The 12,938-nt window shown below is 44.6% G+C and overlaps 1 protein-coding gene across 1 annotated transcript in view; it reads right to left on the bottom strand.

Annotated features, from left to right (window-relative positions):
- The window catches only part of LOC138371557 (trichohyalin-like), a 47,316-nt gene that overhangs the window by 9,755 nt on the left and 24,623 nt on the right, over positions 1-12,938 (bottom strand). Inside the window, exon 2 of the mRNA XM_069336440.1 lies at positions 7,776-9,016. Coding sequence (XP_069192541.1) covers positions 7,776-9,016 — 1,241 coding nt within the window. The remainder of the gene's footprint in view (positions 1-7,775; positions 9,017-12,938) is intronic.

The raw sequence follows: 12,938 nt of genomic DNA, 5'->3' as shown, positions 1-12,938 counted from the left end.
TCTTTACGGCCCCCTTCACCCCTAGCCCTTCACACTGACCAATTACTTTACACACAGCGCACCTTATTTACACTTGATCTGAAGCAGGACATTTTACTCCACCCTAAATTAATCTTGTGTTAATTGCCTTCTCGTGTGACCCCGTCAAGCCTCGAGTTGCCAGATCCAGCTGTTGACCCTATATGTCACCTATATATATATATATATATATATATATATATATATATATATATATATATATATATATATATATATATATATATATATATAACTGAAAACTCACACCCCAGAAGTGACTCGAACCCATACTGCCAGAAGCACTCTGCAACTCATGTAAAGGATCCCTTAACCACTCGACCATCACGACCGGACAAAAGAGGATGGTCGAGTGGTTAAGGGATCCTTTACATCAGTTGCAGAGTGCTTCTGGCAGTATGGGTTCGAGTCACTTCTGGGGTGTGAGTTTTCAGTTGCATATATGCCTGGAGACCGTTCAGGCTTGTTCGCATTATATATATATATATATATATATATATATATATATATATATACCTTGGTGTCACACCTTGAGGTGTGACGTGTAAGGAGGCAGCAGACACGTTTGTCTCGGTCCAAAATGAAAAAATGAAATGCACACGAGAAACCCATGGTTTGATCGGAGACGCAAGCTAGCAAAGCAACAGAGTACAAGGGAGGGCGTGGAGAAACTATAGGAATAACAGGACACTGGAGAGCAGAGAAAGATACCAGAGCGCCAGGAATGAATATGTCAGGATAAGAAGAGAGGCAGAAAGACAATAGGAAAATGACATCGCAAGCAAGGCAAAGACTCAGCCTAAATTGTTGCACTAGAAGACAGAAGAGTAAGGGGAGACATGATTACTACCTACAAAATTCTCACAGGAATTGACAAATTAAATAAAGATAAACTGTTTAACACGGGTGGTACGCGAAGGGGACACAGATGGCAACTGAGTACCCAAATGAGCCACAGGGACGCTAGCAAGAACTGTTGACCAGACCACACACTAGAAGGTGAAGGGACGACGACGTTTCGGTCCATCCTGGACCATTCTGAAGTCGATTGTCGATCAATCGACTTGAGAATGGTCCAGGACGGACCGAAACGTCGTCGTCCCTTCACCTTCTAGTGTGTGGTCTGGTCAACATAATTTAGCCACGTTATTGTGACTCATCGCCTGCATAGCAAGAACTTTTTCAGTGTCATAGTTAACAGATGGAATGCATTAGGCAATGATGTGGTGGAGGCTGACTCCATACATAGTTTCAAGTGTAGATATGATAGAGCCCAATAGGCTCAGGAACCTGTACACCAGTTGATTGACAGTTGAGAAGCGGGACCAAAGAGCCAGAGCTCAACCCCCGCAAGTACAACTAGGTGAGTACTAGTCACTTCCTCAAGGCTAACAGTCACTCCCTCGTAACCACCATTCAACAACCCACTTTATAAAGCCAAAAATATATATATATTTTACGGCACAATTTTGTCTATGTTAATTACCAAAGTAATCTATGCATGCCCCAAATTACAAATGACTGCATGCATACCAATTACCATAATGATATGCGGTATTAATATATTTAATAATGAGCAATATTATTTTTGTTATATATATTTTATCACGTAGTGAGTTGGGAATTGCCAGGCTGCTCGGACAGTGCTATGTATGTAGTCATTAATATGAATTGAAGCCTAATATTAATTGGGGATCTCTCTCATATATATATATATATATATATATATATATATATATATATATATATATATATATATATATATATATATATATATATATATATATACTGAAAACTCACACCCCAGAAGTGACTCGAACCCATACTGCCAGGAGCAACGCAACTGGTATCTACAGGACGCCTTAATCCGCTTGACCATCACGACCGGACGCGGACGACCATTCAGGCTTGTTCGCATATATATATATATATTCGCATATATATATATATATATATATATATATATATGCGAACAAGCCTGAATGGTCCCCAGGACTATTGTTGAGTTTTCATTCATATATATATATATATATATATATATATATATATATATATATATATATATATATATATATATATATATATAAACTAAAACTGTTGAGTTTTCATTCATATATATATATATATATATATATATATATATATATATATATATATATATATATATATGTCGTACCTAGTAGCCAGAACGCACTTCTCAGCCTACTATGCAAGACCCGATTTGCCTAATAAGCCAAGTTTTCCTAAATTAATATATTTTCTCTAATTTTTTTCTTATGAAATGATAAAGCTACCCATTTCATTATGTATGAGGTAAACTTTTTTTTATTGGAGTTAAAATTAACGTAGATATATGACCAAACCTAACCAACCCTACCTAACCTAACCTAACCTATCTTTATAGGTTAGGTTAGGTTAGGTAGCCGAAAAAGGTAGGTTAGGTTAGGTTAGGTAGGTTAGGTAGTCGAAAAACAATTAATTCATGAAAACTTGGCTTATTAGGCAAATCGGGCCTTGCATAGTAGGCTGAGAAGTGCGTTCTGGCTACTAGGTACGACACATATATATATATATATATATATATATATATATATATATATATATATATATACATGTCATTAAACACAACAGCATTGTGACTATTATTAATTTTCTTTTGGATATTGTCCATTCTGTGCAAATGTCTTCTACCATCTGGAGGTGAAGGAACTTAGTCACTTAATCTTTCTCCAGTGTTAGTGTTCGACGTTTCGTCAGCAGTGTGACATCTTCAGGAGTACACTGAAGATGTATACGCGAAGTGCCAGGTACCCTTACTAGTATATATCTATAAAGGGGCAATGTTGATAGATATGGCGGAAAATGGTTATCTATAAACTATATCTATAATGTTTACAGATAAACATATATCATATAGTTTATATGATATAGATACGTGTGTGGGGGGGGGAGGGTGTGTGTGGAGGGGAGGGGAGGGTGTGTGTGGGGGGGGGGGGAGGGTGTGTGTGGGGGGAGGGTGTGTGTGTGTGTGGGAGGGGAGAGGGAGGGAGTGTGGAAGGGGGGGGGGAGTACCTCCATATGGTATATATAAAAAATGAAAAATTGATGACAATTGTTAATGGATACATTAATTATGTATTCCATGTATAATGTTATTATGGGAATATGTATCCTCTAGCGCTCAGCCTGCCGTGCTCTTTACGGCTCTCTGGGCCTCTTATGTAGGTAGTAACTGTCTAATATGTAGTTGTACACATATTGTACATAAGAACAAAGGCAACTGCAGAAGGCCTAGCCCGCTAAACACACATCGAAACTACGACGTTGGTACAACGTTCGAACAAGTTTTAACACCTCCTAACCAGTTATAACAATCAATATAGCAAGTTGTAACAACGTTCTAATACGTCATAAACACGTTAAGCCAAGATGTAACAACTTTATTACAAGTTGTAACAAGCGGAAAATAGAGACAGTTTCGGTTTGTGTTTACAGGGCTATTGGCCCATACGCGGCAGCTCCTATCTATAACCACCCAATCCCACTCATATACTTGTCCAACCCACGCTTGAAACAATGGAGGGACCCCACCACCACGTTACGCGGTAATTGGTTCCACAAATCAACAACCCTGTTACCGAACCAGTATTTACCCAAGTCTTTCCTAAATCTAAACTTGTAGTTATATATGTAGTTATATATGTAGTTATATATGTAGTTATATATGTAGTTATATATGTATTTATATATGTAGTTATATAGCAACACATAATTACCCTCAGGAATTGGGAAGTGACATCTCCTAAGCAGACGTCGATAACTATACCCGCCAAACACACACCGAAACTATGACGTTGCTACGACGTTCGAACAAGTTTATAACACCTCCTAACCACTTATAACCCATATAGCAAGTTGTAACAACGTTCTAACACGTCATAAACACGTTAAGCCAAGATGTAACAACTTTATTACAAGTTGTAACAAGCGGAAAATAGAGACAGTTTCGGTTTGTGTTTCAAACGGTATAGGTCCATGTAAATGTTGAATGTGTATATGTAAAATAAATAGTCCTCGCGGCACAGAGGTTAAACACTCATCCAGCGCCTCGCCAGCGATTTGTCCTGGGTTCGAATCCTGGCCAGGGAGGATTGACCGGGTGCCAGTCCTTAACTGTACGCCTCTGTTCACCCAGCAGTGAATGGGTACCTGGTTGTTAAACGATTTGGCGGGTCGCCTTCCAAGGGTAGATTAATATATTATATTATATTTTATATTATATATAATATATATATTATATATATAATATATATATTATATATGATTTAGCGTTTCGGGAAAGTCCTTAATCTTAATTTTCTCTGGAAATTAAGACTCCCAGTTGCCAATAGGAGCTGCCTCGTTTGGACCAATAGAAGCTGCCTCGTTTGGACCAATAGGAGCTGCCTCGTTTGGACCAATAGTAGCTGCCTCGTATGGACCAATAGGAGCTGCCTCGTTTGGACCAATAGGAGCTGCCTCGTTTGGACCAATAGTAGCTGCCTCGTATGGACCAATAGCAGGTGCCTCGTATGGACCAATAGCAGGTGCCTCGTTTGGACCAATAGGAGCTGCCTCGTATGGACCAATAGCAGCTGCCTCGTATGGACCAATAGTAGCTGCCTCGTATGGACCAATAGGAGCTGCCTCGTATGGACCAATAGTAGCTGCCTCGTATGGACCAATAGTAGCTGCCTCGTATGGACCAATAGTAGCTGCTTCGTATGGACCAATAGGAGCTGCCTCGTATGGCCCAATAGCAGCTGCCTCGTATGGCCCAATAGGAGCTGCCTCGTATGGCCCAATAGGAGCTGCCTCGTATGGCCCAATAGGAGCTGCCTCGTATGGCCCAATAGCAGCTGCCTCGTTTGGACCAATAGGAGCTGCCTCGTTTGGACCAATAGTAGCTGCCTCGTATGGACCAATAGGAGCTGCCTCGTTTGGACCAATAGGAGCTGCCTCGTTTGGACCAATAGTAGCTGCCTCGTATGGACCAATAGCAGGTGCCTCGTATGGACCAATAGTAGCTGCCTCGTTTGGACCAATAGGAGCTGCCTCGTATGGACCAATAGCAGCTGCCTCGTATGGACCAATAGTAGCTGCCTCGTATGGACCAATAGGAGCTGCCTCGTATGGACCAATAGTAGCTGCCTCGTATGGACCAATAGTAGCTGCCTCGTATGGACCAATAGTAGCTGCTTCGTATGGACCAATAGGAGCTGCCTCGTATGGCCCAATAGGAGCTGCCTCGTATGGCCCAATAGGAGCTGCCTCGTATGGCCCAATAGGAGCTGCCTCGTATGGACCAATAGCAGGTGCCTCGTATGGCCCAATAGGAGCTGCCTCGTATGGCCCAATAGCAGCTGCCTCGTATGGACCAATAGTAGCTGCCTCGTATGGCCCAATAGTAGCTGCCTCGTATGGCCCAATAGGAGCTGTCTCGTATGGCCCAATAGGAGCTGCCTCGTATGGCCCAATAGTAGCTGCCTCGTATGGACCAATAGCAGCTGCCTCGTATGGCCCAATAGCAGCTGCCTCGTATGGCCCAATAGGAGCTGCCTCGTATGGACCAATAGCAGCTGCCTCGTATGGCCCAATAGCAGCTGCCTCGTATGGACCAATAGCAGCTGCCTCGTATGGCCCAATAGGAGCTGCCTCGTATGGCCCAATACACTTTCTGCAGTTCCTTTAATTCTGTTCTTTTGAACTAATGAACACTGAAGCCCAGTGGTTCCATCAATACATAAATAACTCCTAAATTGATTCACAAATGTTGAGCATCAAATAAAGTCTTGTATACACGTGTGCCAAGGTTCTCAGGGAATCGTGAACCAGTAGAACCACCGCCAACTAGGAGCAGGGGACGGGAGACCAAGAGCTACAGCAGTCACACCAACAGTGTCTCAGAGGTGAGCAGTGGTTCCAGGAGGCCTCTGTGTGTGTGAGTCCCTGTCAGCGTCGCTATAGCGTATATGTTATATATAGCGCATATAACTCATATGTTTTGGATCGCTGTTCTCTCTCGTGGGCTTAGATGCAGTTCAGTTGGTTGATTGAAATGGAGCTTTGCATTGTATACACATCTGAATACTCTTCTGCAACCTGAATGTTTCAAGATTTACCGGAAAAGGTTAACTCTCCTTGTATTATTATTCTTTATTTTAACGTTGGTTTTGTACCACTTTCCCTTCCTACGTCTCCCACTTCCTCCTTCACCTATTCCTCTCCCTCTTTCTTTGATGTCGAAAGGGGTTTTCTTTTAACATTCAACTGTTTATTCATAAATGTGAGAGTACTTTCCACCTTTCACACGCTGAAACCCGAGACAAAAGATGACTTTTTTACTACATTCAAACACACTCAAGTGGTTCGGCATCGTTTCTTTCTTTGTCCTCGTATCCCAGCTTCTTGTCCTCATAAAAAAAAGCTCCTTGTCAAAAAAAAAAAAAGCGTATCCCAGCTTCTTGTCCTCGTATCCTGGCTCCTTGTCCTCGTATCTCAGCTTCTTGTCCTCGTATCCCAGCTTCTTGTCCTCGTATCCTGGCTCCTTGTCCTCGTATCCTGGCTCCTTGTCCTCGTATCCCAGCTTCTTGTCCTCGTATCCTGGCTTCTTGTCCTCGTATCCTGGCTCCTTGTCCTCGTATCCTGGCTCCTTGTCCTCGTATCCCAGCTTCTTGTCCTCGTATCCTGGCTCCTTGTCCTCGTATCCTGGCTCCTTGTCCTCGTATCCCAGCTTCTTGTCCTCGTATCCTGGCTCCTTGTCCTCGTATCCTGGCTCCTTGTCCTCGTATCCCAGCTTCTTGTCCTCGTATCCTGGCTCCTTGTCCTCGTATCCTGGCTCCTTGTCCTCGTATCTCAGCTTCTTGTCCTCGTATCCTGGCTTCTTGTCCTCGTATCCTGGCTTCTTGTCCTCGTATCCTGGCTCCTTGTCCTCGTATCCTGGCTCCTTGTCCTCGTATCCCAGCTTCTTGTCCTCGTATCCTGGCTCCTTGTCCTCGTATCCTGGCTCCTTGTCCTCGTATCCTGGCTCCTTGTCCTCGTATCCCAGCTTCTTGTCCTCGTATCCTGGCTCCTTGTCCTCGTATCCTGGCTCCTTGTCCTCGTATCCCAGCTTCTTGTCCTCGTATCCTGGCTCCTTGTCCTCGTATCCTGGCTCCTTGTCCTCGTATCTCAGCTTCTTGTCCTCGTATCCTGGCTTCTTGTCCTCGTATCCTGGCTTCTTGTCCTCGTATCTCAGCTTCTTGTCCTCGTATCCTGGCTTCTTGTCCTCGTATCCTGGCTTCTTGTCCTCGTATCCCAGCTTCTTGTCCTCGTATCCCAGCTCCTTGTCCTCGTATCCTGGCTTCTTGTCCTCGTATCCCAGCTTCTTGTCCTCGTATCCCAGCTCCTTGTCCTCGTATCCTGGCTCCTTGTCCTCGTATCCTGGCTCCTTGTCCTCGTATCCTGGCTCCTTGTCCTCGTATCCTGGCTCCTTATCCTTGTATTCTGGCTCCTTGTCCTCGTATCATTGCTTCTTGTCCTCGTATCCCAGCTCCTTGTCCTCGCATCCCAGCTCCTTGTCCTCGCATCCCAGCTCCTTGTCCTCGTATCCCAGCTCCTTGTCCTCGTATCCCAGCTCCTTGTCCTCGTATCCGAGCTCCTTGTCCTCGTATCCCAGCTCCTTGTCCTCGTATCCTAGCTCCTTGTCCTCATATCCCAGCTCCTTGTCCTCATATCCCAGCTCCTTGTCCTCATATTCCCGCTCCTTGTCCTCATTTTCCAAGTTATTGTCTTCATATCCCAGTTCCTTGTCCTCATATCCCAGCTCCTTGTCCTCATATCCCAGCTCCTTGTCCTCATATCCCAGCTCCTTGTCCTCATATTCCCGCTCCTTGTCCTCATTTTCCAAGTTATTGTCTACATATCCCAGTTCCTTGTCCTCATATCCCAGCTCCTTGTCCTCATATTCCCGCTCCTTGTCCTCATTTTCCAAGTTATTGTCTTCATATCCCAGTTCCTTGTCCTCATATCCCAGCTCCTTGTCCTCATATCCCAGCTCCTTGTCCTCATATCCCAGTTCCTTGTCCTCATATTCCCGCTCCTTGTCCTCATTTTCCAAGTTATTGTCTACATATCCCAGTTCCTTGTCCTCATATCCCAGCTCCTTGTCCTCATATTCCCGCTCCTTGTCCTCATTTTCCAAGTTATTGTCTTCATATCCCAGTTCCTTGTCCTCATATCCCAGCTCCTTGTCCTCATATCCCAGCTCCTTGTCCTCATATCCCAGTTCCTTGTCCTCATATTCCCGCTCCTTGTCCTCATTTTCCAAGTTATTGTCTACATATCCCAGTTCCTTGTCCTCATATCCCAGCTCCTTGTCCTCATATTCCCGCTCCTTGTCTTCATTTTCCAAGTTATTGTCTTCATATCCCAGTTCCTTGTCCTCATATCCCAGTTCCTTGTCCTCATATTCCCGCTCCTTGTCCTCATTTTCCAAGTTATTGTCTTCATATCCCAGTTCCTTGTCCTCATATCCTAGCTCCTTGTCCTCATATCCCAGCTCCTTGTCCTCATATCCCAGTTCCTTGTCCTCATATTCCCGCTCCTTGTCCTCATTTTCCAAGTTATTGTCTTCATATCCCAGTTCCTTGTCCTCATATCCCAGCTCCTTGTCCTCATATCCCAGCTCCTTGTCCTCATATCCCAGTTCCTTGTCCTCATATTCCCGCTCCTTGTCCTCATTTTCCAAGTTATTGTCTTCATATCCCAGTTCCTTGTCCTCATATCCCAGCTCCTTGTCCTCATATCCCAGCTCCTTGTCCTCATATCCCAGCTCCTTGTCCTCATATCCCAGCTCCTTGTCCTCATATTCCCGCTCCTTGTCCTCATTTTCCAAATTATTGTCTTCATATCCCAGTTCCTTGTCCTCATATCCCAGTTCCTTGTCCTCATATCCCAGCTCCTTGTCCTCATATCAAAGCTTCTTGTCCTCATATCCCAGTTCATTATCCTCGTATGTCTTCCAAGTGATCATTAATCATGTTGGCTTAGCGTTTCTCCCAATAATTAACTACTCTTACGTCTTGCAGACGTTCAATCTTCTGCAAATGTATTTGTGTATCCGTGTGTGTGTGTGTGTGTGTGTGTGTGTGTGTGTGTGTGTGTGTGTGTGTGTGTGTGTGTGTGTGTGTTTGTCTGTACTCACCTAGTTGTGCTTGCGAGGGTTGAGCTCTGGCTCTTTGGTCCCGCCTCTCAACTGTCAAATCAACTAGTGTAGAGGTTCCTGAGCCTATTGGGCTCTATTATATCTATACTTGAAACTGTGTATGGAGTCAGCCTCCACCACATCACTGTCTAGTGCATTCCATTTGTCAACCACTCTGACACTAAAAAAGTTCTTTCTAGTATCTCTGTGGCTCATTTGGGCACTCAATTTCCATTTGTGTGTGTGTGTGTGTGTGTGTGTGTGTGTGTGTGTGTGTGTGTGTGTGTGTGTGTGTGTGTGTGAGATTTACTTTTCAACTGAAGCAACACAGTTGCGTGTGGGTTCTGTCCCCCTGTCAATAAGATGGAGGGACAGAACCAGGCCAGAACTGTCAAGATGAACAGATGGTTATATGTTATGTTGAACAGATGGTTATATGTTATGTTATTGATGTTCTTCCTTGTGACCTCAACACCTGTTGCGTGACCTCGAGCTCCTCTCTCAACACACCCTCACGCAGTGTTTCACTCATCACACTCACACGGTGTTTTGTTCAACACTCAACACTCACACAATCTTCAAAATACTCAGTGCTTATCAACACACACACACACACACACACACACACACACACACACACACACACACACACACACACACACACACACACACACACACAATGTGTGTGTATATAGTGTATATATTGATAGTGTATAACAAATCACTGGCAACAGGGGAACTGCCAGATACTTGGAAAGCAGCTAACGTAGTCCCGATATACAAGAAAGGGGATAGACAGGAGGCACTGAACTACAGGCCAGTGTCCCTAACCTGCATACCATGCAAGCTGATGGAGAAGATTGTGCGAAAAAAACTAGTGGAGCATCTGGAGCGAAGGAACTTTGTAACACAGCATCAACATGGGTTCAGGGATGGCAGGTCCTGCCTCACAGGGTTACTTGAATTCTACGACCAGGCAACAAAAATAAGGCAAGAAAGAGAAGGGTGGGCAGACTGCATATTTTTGGATTGTCAGAAAGCCTTTGATACAGTGCCACACAAGAGGCTAGTGCGAAAGTTGAAGATGCAGGCTGGAGTGAGAGGGAAGGTACTCCGGTGGATAGAGGAATACCTAAGCAACAGGAGACAACGAGTCTGTGTGAGGGGTGAGGTCTCAGATTGGCGAGACGTCACAAGTGGAGTCCCGCAGGGGTCAGTCCTTGGACCTATACTGTTTCTGGTATATGTAAATGATCTCCCAGAGGGTATAGATTCGTTCCTCTCAATGTTTGCCGACGATGCAAAAATTATGAGGAGGATTGAAACAGAGGATGATAGTAGGAGGCTACAAGATGACCTGGATAGACTGAGTGAATGGTCCAACAAATGGCTGTTGAAGTTCAACCCGAGTAAATGCAAAGTAATGAAACTAGGCAGTGGAAACAGGAGGCCAGGCACAGGATACAGAATAGGAGATGAAGTACTTAATGAAACAGACAGAGAGAAAGACCTAGGAGTTGATATCACGCCAAACCTGTCTCCTGAAGCCCACATAAAGAGAATAACGTCTGCGGCATATGCGAGGCTGGCTAACATCAGAACGGCGTTCAGGAACCTGTGTAAGGAATCATTCAGAATCTTGTACACCACATATGTAAGACCAATCCTGGAGTATGCGGCCCCAGCATGGAGCCCGTACCTTGTCAAGCACAAGACGAAGCTGGAAAAAGTCCAAAGGTATGCTACTAGACTAGTCCCAGAACTAAGAGGCATGAGTTATGAGGAAAGGCTGCGGGAAATGCACCTCACGACACTGGAAGACAGAAGAGTAAGGGGGGACATGATCACAACCTACAAAATCCTCAGGGGAATCGACCGGGTAAACAAGGATGAACTTTTCAACACTGGTGGGACGCGAACAAGGGGACACAGGTGGAAGCTGAGTACCCAAATGAGCCACAGAGACGTTAGAAAGAACTTTTTCAGTGTCAGAGTAGTTAGCAAATGGAATGCATTAGGAAGTGATGTGGTGGAGGCTGACTCCATTCACAGTTTCAAATGTAGATATGATAGAGCCCAATAGGCTCAGGAATCTGTACACCAGTTGATTGACGGTTGAGAGGCGGGACCAAAGAGCCAGAGCTCAACCCCCGCAAGCACAATTAGGTGAGTACAATTAGGTGAGTACACACACACACACACACACACAGTGCTTCTTTCAACGCCTACACAGTACTCCTTCAACACACACAATATTCCCTCAAAACACAAACACACACACACACACACACACACACACACACACACACACACACACACACACACACACTGGTGGTCTAGGAGCCGTCAGGAACAGAGACTAAAAGGAACAAGTCCAGCCAAACTGGCTATTAGAAGCCATTTGTATTGGCTTTTGGTGCCAGTGTTAGGGCAACACTGGTCTGGTTTAGCTAAGCAGCAAAGTAAAAGGGCATGGAGAAACTATAGGAATAACAGGACACTGGAGAGCAGAGAAAGATACCAGAATGCCAGGAATGAATATGTCAGGATGAGAAGAGAGGCAGAAAGACAATACGAAAATGACATCGCAAGCAAGGCAAAGACTCAGCCTAAATTGTTGCATAGCCACATTAGGAGAAAAACAACAGTAAAGGAACAGGTTATGAGATTAAGGATAGGGGCGGAAGGATTCACTACAAATGACAAGGAAGTGTGTGAAGAATTGAATAAGAAATTCCAGGAGGTCTTCACCTTAGAACAAGGAGAAATTCCAGAGGTAAGTGAGGGAATAGCTAACCAGGAACCACTGGAAGAGTTTGAGATTACCAGTGGGGAAGTAAGGAAGTGTTTACTAGAGTTGGACGTGACGAAGGCTATAGGCCCAGATGGAATCTCCCCTTGGGTTCTAAAGGAAGGAGCAAGAGAACTGAGCCTACCACTCTCCATAGTGTATAACAAATCACTGGCAACAGGGGAACTGCCAGATACTTGGAAAGCAGCTAACGTAGTCCCGATATACAAGAAAGGGGATAGACAGGAGGCACTGAACTACAGGCCAGTGTCCCTAACCTGCATACCATGCAAGCTGATGGAGAAGATTGTGCGAAAAAAACTAGTGGAGCATCTGGAGCGAAGGAACTTTGTAACACAGCATCAACATGGGTTCAGGGATGGCAGGTCCTGCCTCACAGGGTTACTTGAATTCTACGACCAGGCAACAAAAATAAGGCAAGAAAGAGAAGGGTGGGCAGACTGCATATTTTTGGATTGTCAGAAAGCCTTTGATACAGTGCCACACAAGAGGCTAGTGCGAAAGTTGGAGATGCAGGCTGGAGTGAGAGGGAAGGTACTCCGGTGGATAGAGGAATACCTAAGCAACAGGAGACAACGAGTCTGTGTGAGGGGTGAGGTCTCAGATTGGCGAGACGTCACAAGTGGAGTCCCGCAGGGGTCAGTCCTTGGACCTATACTGTTTCTGGTATATGTAAATGATCTCCCAGAGGGTATAGATTCGTTCCTCTCAATGTTTGCCGACGATGCAAAAATTATGAGGAGGATTGAAACAGAGGATGATAGTAGGAGGCTACAAGATGACCTGGATAGACTGAGTGAATGGTCCAACAAATGGCTGTTGAAGTTCAACCCGAGTAAATGCAAAGTAATGAAACTAGGCAGTGGA

The sequence above is a fragment of the Procambarus clarkii genome, chromosome 36, assembly GCF_040958095.1.
Source record: "Procambarus clarkii isolate CNS0578487 chromosome 36, FALCON_Pclarkii_2.0, whole genome shotgun sequence".
Taxonomy (NCBI): Eukaryota; Metazoa; Arthropoda; class Malacostraca; order Decapoda; family Cambaridae; genus Procambarus; species Procambarus clarkii.
This window is presented reverse-complemented; position numbering and strand designations above follow the sequence as displayed.